Source organism: Vespa mandarinia, chromosome 4, assembly GCF_050613455.1.
Source record: "Vespa mandarinia isolate Hongniang chromosome 4, ASM5061345v1, whole genome shotgun sequence".
Taxonomy (NCBI): Eukaryota; Metazoa; Arthropoda; class Insecta; order Hymenoptera; family Vespidae; genus Vespa; species Vespa mandarinia.
In genome coordinates, this window is record NC_140813.1 from 136438 (window position 1) to 154482 (window position 18045).

The window sequence follows — 18045 nt, forward strand, 5'->3', positions numbered from 1 at the left end:
ATACATGTAGGTGCAATTATTGTTAATTGACGTACGACTGCCAGGACGCACGTATCATACGTATGAAATTATAATGTAATAATAATCTATAAATACGTATCTCTATGTAGTTATACATTATATGCGTATTCAATCGCAATTAATTCGTAAATCGTCCGATTAATTACGCAACGAATACGAACGATATAATAACGCATATATGCGTGCGTGCATATATGTATACACATATTCTACGGATACGTATACAGAGAGATGCGCGTATATACACGTGACGCGCGTACTTGCTCGTGCGAGCAGCGCGAACGCGCGCGTCTCATATATACACGCCTGTCGTTATGTCTATATGTACGCTATATACGTATTTTGATACACACACGCGCGCGCGCGCGCCTCTAAATATATATATATATATATATATATATATATGTGTGTGTATATATATATATATATATATATATATATATATATATATATATATGTATATATATATATGCGCGCGCGCGTGTATACGTAAAGAAGAATAGACAAAAATATATTCGAAAAGGATATGTCATACGTCTGCAAAGATATAAGAGACCGCGTACATACATACATATATACATAAGTCATAGGTGAATCTCATATGAAGGCAAGCCAAGGCCACGACATGAGACGTGCAAATTAAAAAAGGTAATAATATTAAAAAAAGAAGCAAGTAAAAAATTCTCTCCCAAAACCGCTCCAACCACAACCAAGCACAACCACAGGCAAGGTACGGGCCTTTGTCAACGAGACAGTCATCAACCAGTGAATATGTGGCGCATTACCGTGATTATATATTGTGTAATAGTAACAATTTAAAAATCTATATAATATACATATATATATATATGCATGTTGAGAGCGAACATATTAGATGAATATACATATGTATATCTATGTAGGTACGTACGTACGTATTTATGTACGTATGTGTTATCTATACACATACATATATACGTATGAGATGCGAAAAGAGAAGAGAGATCAGAGGATGCGGAAGGATAATCGATCGGACGAGAATCGAAAGGAGGGAAAAAAATGATTCGAGTCGAATCGTCCTCACATCCAAGCTATACCGACGCTATTTTCGTAGCGATCACGGCGGAGTCATCGAGCAAGATTTGTTGCGGTATAGGCGATATATTTATATTTTACGCGTACTTTTTGAAGGACCGAAAAAAACTCTGGAATCATTTGTAAATTTCAGATCGAGTGTCGGAGAACTTCTTGAAAAGAAGAGAAACGTTTTAACCTGCTTTCGTCCAACGTTGGCGCGACCGAACGCGTCATGAAAGATTCGACCAAAGGGACCTGTGGAAAACAGAGGATAGGTTTAGTCGGGAAGCGAGAGAGAAAGAACCCATGGGATTGGGATAATGTTCGTCGAGGGTTGCTCGTGTGAGAGGGAACATAGAAAGGCGATGTGGGTTAATGGTAAATACGATAATTAATAAATCATACGAATTATCACATACGAAAATACCTCATGCTTTTACCACTGGACAGAGAGAGCCCTAGACTAAAAGCTACCAGGCGAGATTCTCACAAGGGACTGAGGGTGAATGGTAGAAGGAAAGGGGGAGTCGAAGAGAACGGTACCTGGTAATATGTATAAGATAATATGCTTTTCGACACCGGATCGATCGTTGAAAGATGCCTCGTGTGTCCTTTTCCTTTCCTCTTCCTCGCCCTCTCTCTACTTATCCATCTTTCTATTTGTTTGCTCGCTTCGATACGACGCGAGATTTTGTTACGATCGAGAAAGGAAGGTCGAGACGAGAACGGGAGGAGAAAAAGAGAAAAGACGAGGAAGAACGAGGCGAAAGAAAGAGTGAGAGAAGCTATACGCGCGAATAGGATCGCGATCGGTTCGTATATATCTTTCCCCGCCCCGTAATCTAGGCGCGCTTCCTTTTCCATGCCCGTGTCTGTTTTCTTTTTTTTTTGTTTTGTTTTGTTTTGTTTTGGTTACTTTGTCGTCAGTGCTGACCTTATTTTATTAACTCCTTTCGGCCCTGTAACTTCTTCTTCCTCCTCGGATTTTGGTCCACAAGCATGTACTTTTTTCTTCCTCTTCCAATTTCGTCTTCTCCGGGAAAAAATCGGCTAAGAGTCGTGCAAATTGTCTTCGATGCCTTCTTTTCTGGCGACGTCGTCGTCCTCTTCTTACAAATCCGTCCGTTAATTTTTCTATCGTTTGTCCTTTTTCCTCCCTCTCGTTATCTCCCTCTTTTACTTTCGTTGATCACTAACGGACGAGGGAACATAGGTGGTTTCTTTTCTTGGAGTTTTTCTTTCTTCTTCTTTTTTCAAAAAGGAAGAAGCTTCTCGGAGACTCTGGCCGCGTATCATTCGCCATAAAAGAAGTTACTAGCGAATCGCGTGCGTGCGTGCGTGCGTGCCTATTTATTGTACATAGGTAGACGTGTGTGTCTGTGCATATATATATATATATATATATATATATATATATATATATTCGAATCGATTCGAAATCGGCATCTGCTAATGAGAAAGAATGCGTGAGCACGGTAAGAATGCGGGGATTCTCTTCGTTGGGTCGAGAGGAACGAAACACGTAAGATGCATTCTTAAGAATAGCACGATAGAAAACGTAAGATGAAACGATCTCATGCAAACGGTCTAACGCGAATTCTTTCTGAGAACACACTCGATGCTTTTTCTTTTGTTTTTCATTTCCAAGTCTTTTTTACTTTGATCAAACAAATCGTTCTAATCGGTTATAAGGTTTTCTTTGAAAAAATCGTCACATATATAATACTATGGGCGAAAACTTGGCGAACGGAATAGCGTTCGTAAGCACCTATTCTGAAGGATAAAACGCGCATGCCATCTTTTCTTACTTCTTCGATCGTCTATCGATCAAAGGTATATACGTATATCGTGTTTCGTGCAAGATGGTCTAAGGAGGGATCCTAGCAGCGCTTAGGAAAAGACAATTTTCGCAAATTTCTGCGAAAAAGATCGGTGCAAAAGAAAAAAAAAAAAGGAAAAGAAGGAGAGAGTCAAACTTGGAGAAATGGTTCAAGTTGATATCGTTGGTTATATAGAAAATCATTTTCGATCATTTCGAACGAATTTTGGCGATAAAAAACTCGCGCCTACAATGCGGAAAAAACCGCTAGAAATTCGCTAAAAGTACGATCCCCATCCTGATTTCTTTCTTTTTTTCAAATTCCACAATTCCTCCTTCATTTCGTCATCGTTGCCATCCTCCGTTCATCCTTCTTGACGCTTGAGCAACAAGCATTTCCTTTTTCCTTCGTAATATCTCACAAAGGACCATATGTTTCTTGCAAATCCGTCCATCTTATCCCTTTTGTTCTTGTTCGACATTGCGATTTCTCTTCGATCATTCGTCCTTGAATAATTACCTACTTAAAAATAATTTAACCAAGATTCCCGTACACCATTATACCTCCCCTCCTCTCTCTCCCTCTCAAGTTATAATTAGCTTATCATAATGGAATGCGAGTTGTTTACAATACTCGCTAATAATTTAGTACGTTCTAATAACGCAATAATAGATTAGAAAATACAAAATCGCGAAGAAAAAGCGACCCTCAATCGATAAAGTTGGTATATAATTATTCGATATTAGTGTCGTTATAAAAAGTAAGCAATGGTAATTTTTGTTCTTGGTAATTGCAAGCTATCGAGATAAAAGATATTCTCTAGGAAACTCGAAAATTCGCATAACCCGTACGAAAAAGCGGTCACACCGACGTCTCCGTTTTCCGAAAACATGGCAGCATGTTCGAGCGAATATTGATCAACGATACGTGACGTCGTATCGAAAATGACGTCGTCGTTGCGCTATTTCAATAATGCGTGTATATGTATAAAAAAAAAATATATATATATATATATGTATGTGCATGTATATATATAATATATACATATATATATATATAATATACACACACTCCGTCTGTATGAACGCGCGTACTTAAACGAGTACCTATTTAAAAAAAATGTCGCTGTATAATAGCCTATTACAATTTTGTTACATTTAAGCTGCTTCCAGAAATCCTGACGGATCGCGTAATATATCAACAATGTTACTTAATTATAAAAAGAGAATATTTTGGATTTTCTTTCAAACGACTAATGGCAAGGATAAAACGATCTTATCGGACGCTATTGTATTTTCTTTACCTCTCGATAGAAACGTCTCGTTAATCCGCCTTTAATCACTGACCGTATCGTTTACTGCCGCTCCTTTACTGTAATAATTCTTTTAAGAAAAATATGCAAGAAGAGAGATCAAATGAAAAATAGAGTTAGAACCTTTAACGGGAACATATAACCAAGCGAAGAATCGATTGGAACCCAGTACTACACGAGTATGGATATATATATATATATATATATATATATATGGATATATAATTAAAAAATAAAAACAAATAAAATAAATAAGAAGAGAGAAAGGAGGGTGAAGCGCGATAAAAGAAAAAAGTCGATCGTGTTTCCTTTCTCTTTTCCTGTACTTTTACTACCCCGTCATTGAGGTTCTACGAAATCATTGATAAAAAAAAAGGGAGATTCACCGTGCCGCGGATTATCGCTACGTTTCTACCGCAAAAAAAGTCGACGAAGAAAAAACGAGTAAGTAGATTTCCCCCCACCCTTTTTTCCTCTCTTTGGCTTTTATCTATAACACATATTCGTGGCTGTTTTTTTTTCTTTCTTTTTTTTCTTTTTTTCTTTTTTTTTTTTTTGGCTTGGTCGTGGTCTGTGGCGGCTCTGTGTTGTAAACTTTTCTCTTCCCTTCGATCGATATACATATTCTTTTTCTTTCTTTCCCGTTTAGCGATACGAAGAAAACTTTTGTATCATTTCAAGATTCTCTATTTCATATTGTCTTTCGCGATTGCATCTTTTTAGTCACTTGGTCGCGCGAGAAGATTTTTTTCTTATTTTTGTTTTGTGTGCGTGCGTGCGTGTGTGTGTGTGTGTGTGTGTGTGTGTGTGTGCGCGCGCGCGCGCGCGCGCGTGTGAGTGTTTTCTTTTCGAGTCGTTTTCTACACCGTTCGTCTTTCGTCGTCTCATTAGCGTCGTTGCCTTGTCTTTTTTGTCTATAGGTCGCCTTCACGAAAATCCGTGGCAATTTTCACGGATCTCGTAGTAGAGAATCAGCAGTGCCGACTCGGGCACATCGTGGATGCACCTACCCTCTGGCCATTGTACGCAAACTGCAACAGAAAAGAGTTTATCTCCTTTTATTTTCTCGTTCTCGGTCGTTCTCCCATATCCTACGAGAGTCAACGTTTGCGCGGCGCGTTATCGTCGCGTTCGACACGTTCGACGTATTGGATCGATTAATTGCCATCGAATTCGTGGCAATTTCGAGATCGCGAGGACGAGAGAGCCGCACCGCTGGAAGCTGTCGAGTAGCGTAGCAGCAATAGCTTCGACACGTGGAGGTCGAAGCTGTTCGAGATAATCGTACTATCCTCGATTGATCGTACTATCGCGTGACCCCTAGGCCTTCCGTATCTCCCGTAGCAAAACGACTCGTAATGAAACGGAAGGTGGCGAATTATTCGACTTTTCCGTTCCCCTTTTGTAGAAATTCTAATGGCCTTGTTGTACGATGAGGGCATATCCTACGGATATGCAAGCGAGTCAAATTTTCAATAAGAAAAATTCAAATGGGATCGAAGTGGATCCTCCGGAGGATCCCCGCGAAAGGGTAACAAACAAAAAGGTCGCTCTTTAAACGTCATTAATATGTTCTCGCCGTTAAAAATATCAACACGTCCTACGTCCTAGCGAGCTTTCAATCTCTCTTCCGTCGCGCTCCCTTTTACGGGGGAAAAAGTTCGATCGATAAATTGGACGAATGGTACTATAATTAGATGCCGCGCGGTCCTTTTACGCTATACCTATAGTTGCCACGCATTAGATCTTAAGGGGAGAGAAATAGACGACGGGACTATGGACGATAGAGAGAAGATACTCGAGAGACAATATGATTAACCGTCGATTTATCGTCGCGCAGACAGTGTCAGTCTAGTTAGGAAAAAAGAATTTTCCGTATCGGCGGGACGCACCTTATCGAACGACATTTCGTTGATAAAGGAGCTTCAAAGTACGCGGATAAATCTCCTCAAATTGATTCCGACTATGAGAGAACTATGAGAACGATATCCGGAGTAAAGATCGCATTAATTCCTTCTCGACGGACGAACGATCGAATTTCTATCGCGAATAGGAAAAAGAAAAAAAAAAAAAAAAAAAAAAAAAAAAAAGACGCGTTTATAAGTCGTCGAACGAGAACAAGTCGAATGAGATTATAATTAAACGGTGGACATGTACGAATGAAGAAACACTTGGCAGTGCGACGCCAACGCGATCGTCTAATTATTTATAACGCTGATTAACCTTGCGAGTCGCGTTACGTTCGTAGAGAATACGATAACGGGAGCTTGATATTTATTATTCGGACGACAGTTCATGCAATTTATACAGTTTTGACCTACCGTTGGGTACCGTCGGTGGCTTTTTCGTCTGCACCCTCGCCGTAGCATTGTTCACCTGTCGAGTTTAAAATATTGCATTAGAAATGTTTTTAATCCTTTAGCGGGATGGTCAGTCGTTTCGACTCGCGCGTACCTCGCGACTGAAAAACTATTGGATATCAGAAAGGCATTATTGTTTATCGAATTGAAATAGTTGACGGGCACGCACGAGTCGAATATTAAAAGGAGAAAACCTACGATCGATGCACAAGATCGTAATAGCTCGATGAACACAATGTTATTTCGACGTTAATTATCCGAGCGGGCTTTAACATATAACGGGATTCTCATTATCTTTTTTTCTCTCTCCTGACCTTTTTTGAAAATTAATAAGTAGATCGATGTGCATCGATCCGAGTTCGAACGATACAACAAAAATAACATCCTTCGGTCGCGCGTCGAGTCTCTTCTCGTAAGAGGAAAGAGAAATCAAACTGAAATGAAAAAATTGAAACAGCGCAACGTTTCGTCCGACGTATCCTCGACGCGCGCCGACCGACGCGACGCGAAGCTCTTCCCTTGAATTCAGATAACAGATTCTTTCTTCTTATATTCAAAACGATTTCGAAGATAAAGCGTCTTCCCTATCGCTTACCACGTAAAATCTGATTTCAAGGTACGTTACATTGGCATCGGGGATACACGGAGAACCTGCAACGAAAAGAACCTCTCTTAACCGAATTTCCGACATCGAAAATATATATATATATATATATATATATATATATGTGTGTGTGTGTGTGTGTGTGTGTATATATATATACATACATATATATATATATATATATATATATATATATATACACACACACACACACACATGTATGTAGGTATACATGTCTGCAGAGCTTCGCGTTTCTTCTATCTTTCTCGAAGAGATAACAAATAAATGGATTTAATCTTAGAATGCGTAAAAAGAGAGGATTAAAAAAGAAGAAGAAGAAAAAAAAAAAAAGAAAGAAAAAGAAACGAAAAAATTCGTCTAATTTAAGGATACGCTTCGAAGTCGGAAAGTTTGCGATCGTCGAATTTAATGTTCGATCGAAAAAGACATCGCGTTGAAAAGCGTAAGGAAATAATAAGAATATTGTTCGAACAGAATCACGATAAAAGGCGAAACTTGAAAACGTTTAAGGTGGAACATTAAATTCGAACGATTCGAATAGAAGCGACGATTTTTGATCTAAGAAGGAGCATCAATCGAGCGAGATATTCGAGTAGAAAAAGTGCCACGATGTAACGTGTGAAAAAGATGAGATACATTCTAGATCGATTATCGGGGAACGAGACGTTTTCGAACGCTTGGGCAGAAGGAGACCGCAATCGCTATTTTCTAGCTAGGATCTTTAACGCGTTTAAATCTTATACAATGGAAGGAAACGGAAGACGATCGCGATGAAAATAATGGAAAGGCCGATTTCGAATCTCGTTAAGGGTACTTTGGTAAATTTCCTGATCTAAAACTAACCGCGCGCTACGGCCTTCCTCGTTGAAGAGAAGGAGGAGCACAAGAGAGCGCAAGACCTCCGGCCGAATTTGACTTGCAAAGTAAGAAAACTCGAGCTTCGTTGAGGTCGTAATGCTAACGTATTCATCGTCGATGCCGGAAGCCGATCTATGTATGCATTTACGAACTGGCCTAGGCTCGTCACTCCCTGCCCCCGACCACCTGCCCCCTTACGATTTTTTCTTATTCGCCAAATAACGACGTTCGTTTCCTCGAATTTCTAACAAAACGTATAAGATAAATCGCACGTCGCACGTTACGATACGAAAAGAATATTTTTACTCGTGTAACCGCTTGGTAGCACCTTACGAGACCGACTTAAACGCGCCGCCTTTCGACGAACCGAACGATGATAATGAACCACGATACGAAAACGAAGCTACTATCTACGTGCCGTCTCGCCGTTCTTGATGCAATGTGTAGGTATCAAAATCTCAACCGATCTCTCCTTTTTGCCAAGCGTTCGAAAGTATTCGAACGAATCGATCGACACTCGCAGCCTTATTCTAACGCGAGTCATGAAAATATTAAAACGAAAGGAAAAAAAAAAAAAAAAACGGAAGAAAAAGAAAAAAAAATGAAGGAAAAGATTACGAACGGATATTCCAGAGACTCGTTCCTCGCTTTGATTTTTTTTTCTTTTTTGCGAAAAAATGAAGGTGAAGAAAAAAGTATCGTGTGTAAAAAAAAGCACGTGCACGTAGCGTTGCTTTGAAAAAGATCGACCGTTCGATGTATGTACAATTTTGGACTTATCTATGAACGCGTGAGAGAGCGGCCAGTGCGAGCTTATTATAACTATTCTTGTTCGTTTGTTCTTTTTTTCTTTTTTTTTTTTTTTTTTTTTTTTTTTTTTTGTCATTACTCTCGTTCGTCTGTTTTATCGTATTTTATCGTCTGCGATAACTTTTTCGAGATTTTGTAAATTTTTCGTATTGTTCCTTACCTTTTTGGACACTTTGCGAGGTTTGATTTTTCAGTAGCCTCCTCAGTGTCCTCGACCGGCGTTCGCCCATTACTCTATTTCTCGATCGATCTATCCTAATATTGCGATCGAACGCGATCGATTTTATCTCTAGTTCGATCTCTCTCTCTCTCTCTCTCTCTCTCTCTCTCTCTCTCTCTCTCTCTCTCTAACTCGCTTTTTCTCTCAAATCTCGCATTTTAACTTTTCTCTTTATTCTTTCCCATCTTTGTTTGTTTCTTTTCTCAAGAGATCTGCGTAACACATAATATTTTTGATTTTTTTTTTCGAATGAGATAAACCTTTTTCATCGGTTTATTCGTAATTTTTTAAATCGTTGCGCTTCCACCCCTTCAACGTCGTCGTAGTCGTCGTCGTCGTCGTCGTCGTCGTCGTCGTCGTCGTCGTCGAAGATATTTCATTTTAACGGCGATATGACAAACGTGGACGTAATAACTGTGGAACTGATTTTATTACTAACATATAATGGCCCCATACTTGACTGTAGTTAAAGTTTAAAAGTCTAATGTGAATCGTCCACGTTGGCGGATCGCCCTACAAAATATTCTCCATTCTCGATATACGGGAACGTTGGAGATACCGATTCGTCCAGATACAGATAACGAATGAGAACGTAATTATTAACGTCGCGGATATATTTAGATTGCCATCGAAGGGATGCGGCTAAAGTCGCGCGAATAATTTGAGACGAACAAGGGGGTGCGAGCGAGAGAGACTCCTCTGCAATGTGCTCCTTTAGGCACCAACGGCTAACCGATCGGACTATTCGATCGATCTAAACCGCCATTGTTTGATACTAACGCAACGATGGATAGATAGCAGGACGTAGTATACCCTGCACTCCGTGGTCTACCACGTAGCGAGCGATGACAAGTATTCGCTTGATTTCGCGATCAAAGCTCGATGAACGTCGTCGGAGTATCTCCCCTCCCTCCCCCGGTCCCTGCCTCTTTCTTTATCAATTAAACGAGTTTATAAAGGTTATCTCGTAAATCGGTATCTCGCGCGCTCGCTCTTTTACCCTCGACGGAGTTTGAACCACGTACGGAGATCGAGGATTAAAATTGCCGAGACCCTTGAAAATAGTAACGTTTAAACGATCCTTCGATAAACGAACAGATCAAATCCTATTTCTACCGTAAAAAATGATATTCTAGTCGATATCGAGATAGCAATACGGAATTTAGAACTTTGGAAAATTAATTAGAGTTCGAGGAAACCAGTGATAGACTTTTATACAATATAAAAACTATACTCGTAGTACTCGCGGAATATTACGGCGTGTTCGCGCTTAGAGAGCTTGCTGCTGCTCTCTTTTTTTTTTTTTTGTTCCTTTGGAAGCCCTCGTTCATCCTATAGCTTTTTTAAATCACAAGGTACAACTTCGTCGTCCGTTGTCTGCTCTTTATTGAAACTCGTCACTTTTCTTTTTTTTTTTTTCGAAAAATCTCATAATTGCATCTCGCGTGGATCGCAAACTACGTCGAAAGTATTTCGAAAACGACGAGAGGACTTTCAAGAGAAATCGTTCGTCGTCGAGATAACGAGAACGTATTCTCTCGGAAACGTATTCGTCGCATCGAAAATTGCAACTTGGTACGCTCTAACGTGCCTTCTAAATCCTCTTAAAAACTATCTTTTACAACTAGAAAAATTATTCACGAGTGTCCTTTGAGTTTACAAAAAATCTAAAATGTTATACGATAAGGACGATCGCGAATGAGAAAAGAACGAAAACGATCATTTTTTTTCTTACGATCCCTTTCGTTCCTTATCTCTGTCTTCTATTATCATTCTTTCTCTTTCATCCTTTCTCTCTCTCTCTCTCTCTCTCTCTCTCTCTTCCTCTCGCACTATCACTCTTTTTCTCTTTCTCTCTCTCTCTCTCTCTCTCTCTCAGCCCTTTCTTACTCCATCTCACACTCACGACTCTCTCGTATCGCGTCGAATGATTGGGAAAAATCGAACCACGATCGATTCGACTACGTAGACAAGGAAAAAATTTATATTTGAAAGAAAAAAAAGAAAAAAGAGGATGAAGAAAATCATTCAACGCGATTTTGAAACGAAAAAAACGGCAAAAACGATCGTAGACGGTTTCGATCGTATTTCTCGTCTTTTCTCGAAACATTCGAAAGCGCGCGAACGTTCGAATCTGTAAAACGCTATAAACGCGCGCTTTCCAGTGTTTCTCGATTCCTGAAAACAAAGATACACTTTATGCCAAATTCGAAGGCGATACGCGTACGAATATATGCACGTATATAAATGTATACTTATATGATTATATATATATATATATATATATATATATATATATATATATATATATATACTTCGTGTGTTTGTGCGCGTGTAATATATATAAATATATATAAATAAATATATATATATATATTATACAATGTAGATATAAAATTTTCTGTATGTATGTATTGTATAAGTATAAGAAAGTTCATGCACACCTCAATCTTTCTGCCCTCAACCACGGTGCCGTGTAGCCTCTCACGTGCCCGGTCCGCGTCAGCACTATTTGCGAATGTTACAAAACCGAATCCCTGCATGCAAGGACAGACAAAACAACATGCATTAAACTCAACTTACAGACTGCCAGCGCTTCGCAAGTAGCCGACTGGCTGGCTCGACATTTCGTACTTTTGCGTATCTTTCCTTTTTTATCTTATCACTCCACGTGCATATCTCTATCTCATAAAGGGACTTATAAATATTCGGCCGACCGCCGATTTTAAATATTCGAGTGACCATCGAAGATACTGAAAGATCGAAATGTCGAAATACCAGCGGAGATCTGCGAGCGCCTCATACTGCTTACGGAGACGCACCAAACAACGTGCAACAAATAAGTAAATGTAAAATCATGGTAAAAAATCATGGTCATGGTCACATTAATCATCTCATTGTCATATCATACCATATCATATAATCATATCGTATCGTGTCATGTCATTGTGATAATCGTCATATCGTTTGAGTAACAGATTCTTCCTTGTACCGAGCGGGGGTGCGTGTACCAGAGAAAGAAATGATAAAAAAAAAAAAAAAAAAAAAAAAGTGAGGCAAAGGTAGGTTATCACCAGGATGATAATTTTTGGACGATGATCTAGGCAGGAAAAGAACAGAGATGCTGGCAAACGGCGCGTTAAACGATATATTTTACGCCATTTCGTATGTGTATTCTATAAATTCGATCGATCGATTTTGATCTGACTATATATCGGATGAAAATAGCAATAAAGTTTGGAAGCGAAGGGAAAGGAAAATCGATCTCGACACGCTCACACCGCGTTCGTAAATGGGTCGGGCGAAGCAACGAAAGATTGATCTTTGATTTTTCTAATTTCCTTATCTCGACCTTATCTCGAGGAAGGAGCAAAAAAAGAAGAGAAAAAAAAAGTAAAGATAAGAAGGAAAAAGGTACAAAAATAAAGTCGATAAATTCCTTTTTCCTATAATGTTGGACGTAGGTTAGACGTCCGAAATAGAAAAGTCTTTTCGCGCTTGTAGCCTTAAAAGGAAATAGGACGTCGTGTAGCGAGGCTGATCCTACCGAACGTAGGTCCCTTCTTCCCATGGGAATAGAACACGGCGGAGAGAGAGAGAGAGAGAGAGAGAGAGGGTGGGAGGAAGAAGAGAAAGGGGAGAGTCCGAGATAATCGACTTTCCTCCTCCTAACGGACAGCCGGCCAAGGATGCGCCGATATCGCGAGATGTTTACTCCTACCTTCGACGAATCCTATTAAATTCAACGAATCGAGACGCAGCTTCCTTGCTCTCTCTCTCCCTCTCCCTCTCTCTCTCTCTCTCTCTCTCTCTCTCTCTGTTTCTCTCCGAGACGAACGGCGAGGGTTGCGCAAAGTAATTTTTCCAATTGGAGAAATGGTAGGAAGAAGAATAAGAAGCAAAATGATGGGTAAAACGTTAAAAGTTACCTTGACCGGCATCTCGCGAAACCGATAATAATCGATATTTTTGAACGTCGAAACGGTAGCGCTTCATGACGACGTCACGACATTCACGCTCCGTGATTACATACTTTATATATTCCATGCATAATAAACGAGCACGCTTTTTCTCACGCCCGCATCTATGATATAATAACAATTTCCCGAGAATTTAAACAAAGTTGTGCCTAGAATCTTTCCTTTACATTGTATCCCTGTCGATATCAATGGAAAATCAATGGTCGCGAACCTTTTGAAAGTATTTTTGAAGAAAGAAAAAGAAAGAGTCGAAGGAAAATAATGATAATTCCGGGTAGTTTTTTCTTTTTTTTTTTTTTTCCCTCAAATTTGCATCGACGTTGTATATACACGGATCTCGTTGTCGTGCTTCGCCATCGCTTTAACGTCGGACCTTTTTTCACGGCTATTTTCTAGCCCCTACTGCGACCAGCGAGATAAAGCCTTTCTCTTTCTCTTCTTCCAGGCAGCCGCATTTTGTACGTCAAGAGGTAGAAAAGCTCTCGTGACGGGAGATCGAGCGCGATTCGAGAACCTCCTTTAAAGGTCTTATCGGTCTTTGGAAAATTGCGGCTCGTGGTGGGTGGTACCGGCATATCCTTGAGAAAATCCAAGAGAAAATCAATCTACGGCGCTTCTTCGGCACGCTCCACTCTCCGAACGATTAAACATACACCGATCCATTCCGTTGGTTTTTTTAAACGCGATCATTTTCAAAGAGCTAACGACGCTTTGGCGCGCTCATGAGCGCCTTTGGCAGAAACTCGGAAAGGAGCGATACTCGCGTCTTAATTATCACTATTATTATTATTATTATTATTATTATTATTATTATTATTATTATTATTATTATTATGATTATTATTATTATTACTATTATTTCCGCCACGTATGATCGCCATCTTGCACGCCATCTTGTCCACACCCGCGCACTTTGAAAACTAGAAAATGTCGTCTTATGAATTTTTTATCACTCCCCGTAACGTGCGTGCGGCAAACTTTGATAAATATTTCCTCGGACCATGCGACGACGACCATCTGATTCGTCGAGCTTAGATTGCATTCGAAAGCGTGGCCTCGCCAATAAATAACGACGTAAAGGTGTTGCGATGAAAAATAGAAAAAACGTTGGGAGACGTTGGGGGTAGAGAGAGAGAGAGAGAGAGAGAGAGAGAGATGTAGGGAGGCGGGGAGATTCTTCCCGTTATAAAAAAAGAAAAAGAAAAGGTCGAGAAAACATTCTGTTGCCGCACCCACACGAAATGAGTATTAACTATCGATAGAAAAATGCAGGCCTGGGCGCGAGTTTCGTTCGATCGTATCGCTCCATTTTCTCAGAGTCAATTCCGCGATAAAATCAAAGGAACACGGAATTTTAAAATTGTATTTCTAATCTTGCCTAACCTTTCTTTTTCCTCTCCACAAAATTAAAACGTTCGAAATTAAAACGCGTGTCTATAAGTACTTAACACTCGCTTATTGTAATAATACTTCGTAAAGCAGATACGAGATTTCTTTTTTCTGCGGATAAAATGGGACTATTATATCGTGTCGGATCGTCCGCAGTCGTTCTTGAGACGATTAATTGCTACCCCAACCGTGATCGATTACCAGACGTTTTCTCCAACAAAGTAGAAAAGGTCCGACTACAGATCAGGCACAGCAATTCTCTCCTTCTCAAGCCCCCTCCATTCTACTGCACGTTATACATATACGTACGTATGTTTGAATATAACAATCGTTCATACATACATACATACATACATACATACATATATACATATATATATAAAATATATATATGTATGTATTATATACGTGATTATACATAAAGACTACCGCATATTAAATGAAATTAATCAATGTTACAACAACGATTTTTCTCTATCGTCGCCGGACATACGGGCTCTCATTGCCTCACTACTAACGAATTCATTCCGTTTAAAAGAAGAAAGCGAATAGTTACACGCATGTGGTAAATATGACTGCTCATGCAAGCTCGGGTGAAACGATAAATAAGTACGTACGTACGTAAGTAGGTAAGTAATTAAGTAAGTAAGTAGGTAGGTAAGTGAGTGAGTAAGTAATAAAGTAACGATAAAGTAACGATGTCGATGTAATAATAATGATAGTAATAATGTAGTAATAATAATGACGACGACGACGACGACGACGACGACGATGATAATGATCATAATAATAATAATAATAATAATAATAATAATAATAATAATAATAATAATAATAATAATAATAATAATAATAAAAATAATAATAATAATAATAATAATAATAATAATAATAATAATAATAATACTGGTAAGAAAAGAGAAACAAATGTCGACACATCCGGCGTGCAGGTACTCGAGGTATTCGTCAAAGTTCATCCTCCTACGTAAGTTGAGGATGAAAAAAAAGTGAAATAGCGATAATAAAAGATAAAAAATGTGAAAGAAAAAAATGGAAAGAAGGAAGAAAAAAAATAAAGGTAGAATAAAAGAAGAATAGGTACAAAGAGCGTAATAAATTTATAACCAGAGAGCGAAAAAATTGCAGTTGCACACTGCGGCACACATATATATATATATATATATATATATATATATATATCTGTTGCACCAGTGCCCGAGATAGGAGGAAAAAGGTCTCGGCATTCGTAACGCAATACAACAAAGTACCAACGTTAATAAACATTCCTTATCGACCGAACGAATGATTAGCGTAGGGATTAAATTGCCAGAGATCCGACGTATCGCGGAAAACGGGACATTGTCGTATGCCTTTGTTTTTTCTTTTACTCGTTATTCTTATATCCTGCAATAGAAAGATCGTAAACAGAGTCCATCGATGACACGCGTGGCCGATGCTAAACGATCGCTTATATACGTATATGCGCATGTATACGTATATAACGAAACCGTGAGAAAAGGTAGCATCGACGATTACTTACAATTGGATTAATCTTTAATTAATCTGAAGAGCCATTATATTTACTGTTATTATTACTATTATTATAATTACGATTATTATTACTGTTATTGTCACAATTACTACAACTACTACCAGCATCAACGAAGCCAATGACAAGTGACTCGGTATCGCGAACGCTCGTTGTTATCGATTAGCTCCTGCTACTACAAAAATTTCCTATTATTTCTCTTCGTTTGCTGTCAACCTCATCTGCCCGCCCCCTCCCTCAACCCTTTATCTTGCACGCACTCACTTACTCATTCATTCACTCTCTCTCTCTTTTTCTCTCTCCCTCTCTCTCTCTCTCTCTCTCTCTCTCTGCGTACGAAGAAACCTTATTGAGCGCGATTAACTTTGAACAGAAATTAAAAGAAAGGAATCCAGCGAGCGAGCAAATTTCTTTTACCGCGAGAGACGCGCGCGTGCGTATGCGTGTCCGTATATCCGCGCTTAGACGTAAGAGCGTGGCGAATAACAATAATTACCCAATTAATTAACAGTGAGGTGCGAAACATAGCAAGACAGAATAAAAAGATATTAACACTACTTTCGCGTCGACCGGGTGTGTGAGCGTGTGCGTGTGTTTCAGAAGAGACAACTATATTCAATGAACAATCAAGTCAAACAATTAATCAACCGTGTTGTTATGTAAGTATAGATATTATATGCGCTATACAGTGAGTGCTAAACACGGCAGGAGAATATTTGGAAAATGAAAAGTGGAAGAGAAAGGGGGGAGGGGCGAGGAGAGGGAAGAAATAGTGAAAGAGCTTGAAACGTCGATGTGCTTTCTCGTTGTATAAGAGGATCCAATATTTTCTCTCTTTTCTTTTTCCTTTCTTGGTTGGGGCGCGATCGTCGAACCATACCGTTGTTGATACGTATCAAAGAAGAAAGAAACGACGGAGAAAAGGAAAAGTATTGCACGGACTTGAACGGAGTACGTGTCGATGTTTCTTATTTATTTTATATTTTACCTCTTTCTCTCTTATTACTCCTTTTTTAGTAAAGTAATACTCTACTGGAGTGTCGTACGCGACGCGAAAAAATGAAGAGAAACGTCATTCGGTACGATCGCGCGCGAACAATTCCCGTTACTAAATTCGATCGTTACCTTTCGCGAATTTGCGCATGGCTCTCTTTTAAAGGACGGAAAGTAAAATATGGAAGGAGTATTTTCATTCGAAAAATGGATGAAATAAAAAGAGCAGGAAATTGAAAAGTACTCGAAGTAGTGTGACCGAAGCTGCCAAACAACGATATAAAAGCGCACAAAACAATACGAGAGATTCAAGATTATATATATTAGTGTATGTCTATATATACACATACACGAGAGAGCGCGGGCGAGAGAGAGAGAGAGAGAGAGAGTGAAAGAAAGAGAGAGAGAGAGAAAGAGAGAGAGAGAGAGAGGAGGAAGGAGAACCAAAAGCGAAAAAAAGAAGAAGGACCAACGAGATTAAAAGTATAAACTTCTTTGTGAACGTTGTAGATATTTCTCTTTTTTCTTCTTCCCTTCTTTCTTTCGCTCATCTTACTCACTTCTCTCTCTCTCCCTCTCTTTCTCTCTCTCTCTCTCTCTCTCTCTATCTCTCTCTCCCTCTCTCCTTGTGTCCGTTCTCCTTTCTTTTTGTCCTTTAATAAATATATCGTAGAGGATACTATAATGTGTGTCGAATGAGGGAAATTCAGAGTTTCGAGAACATTTTCTTTGGCCGTTTCCTCGAGTTTCGTAGATGCGGATATAAGTGGCAACGATAACGACAATGTTTTTCAAGATCGGACGAGGATCCAAGCGAAGAAGATGGAGCCTTACGAATCTTTCAAAGGAGGATTCGAGAGAATATAATAATGCGATCCGCCGAACGACGGTGAAATCGAAAGCAGCGTTCTCTATTCTAAGACACATACGTGATTGTTAAAAAAGAAAAAGAAAACAAAAGGAAAAGAAAAAAAGAATATGGGAGAAAAAAAAATAAAAGCATTGGCCTCTCATTATACCTTCCACTCACCTATAAAAAAGCGTGCGACTAC

General features: G+C 39.2%; 1 protein-coding gene and 1 long non-coding RNA gene across 14 annotated transcripts in view; one reads left to right on the plus strand and one right to left on the minus strand.

Moving 5' to 3' along the window:
• The window catches only part of LOC118447168 (RNA binding protein fox-1 homolog 2), an 80418-nt gene that overhangs the window by 16695 nt on the left and 45678 nt on the right, over positions 1 to 18045 (minus strand). For 11 of the 13 annotated variants that reach the window (XM_085656625.1, XM_085656624.1, XM_085656634.1 and 8 more), the window contains 3 exons: positions 11527 to 11619; positions 6531 to 6585; positions 5220 to 5240 (listed from right to left, as the gene is read on the minus strand). In XM_085656625.1, the coding sequence (XP_085512751.1) occupies positions 5220 to 5240; positions 6531 to 6585; positions 11527 to 11619 (169 nt within the window). The remainder of the gene's footprint in view (positions 1 to 5219; positions 5241 to 6530; positions 6586 to 11526; positions 11620 to 18045) is intronic. The other 2 variants (XM_085656626.1, XM_085656632.1) reach the window with 1 other exon arrangement.
• Positions 508 to 2381, plus strand: LOC118447180 (uncharacterized). The gene is made up of 4 exons (XR_014982084.1): positions 508 to 822; positions 924 to 1150; positions 1229 to 1455; positions 1528 to 2381. It is a non-coding gene; the product is annotated as an uncharacterized LOC118447180 (long non-coding RNA).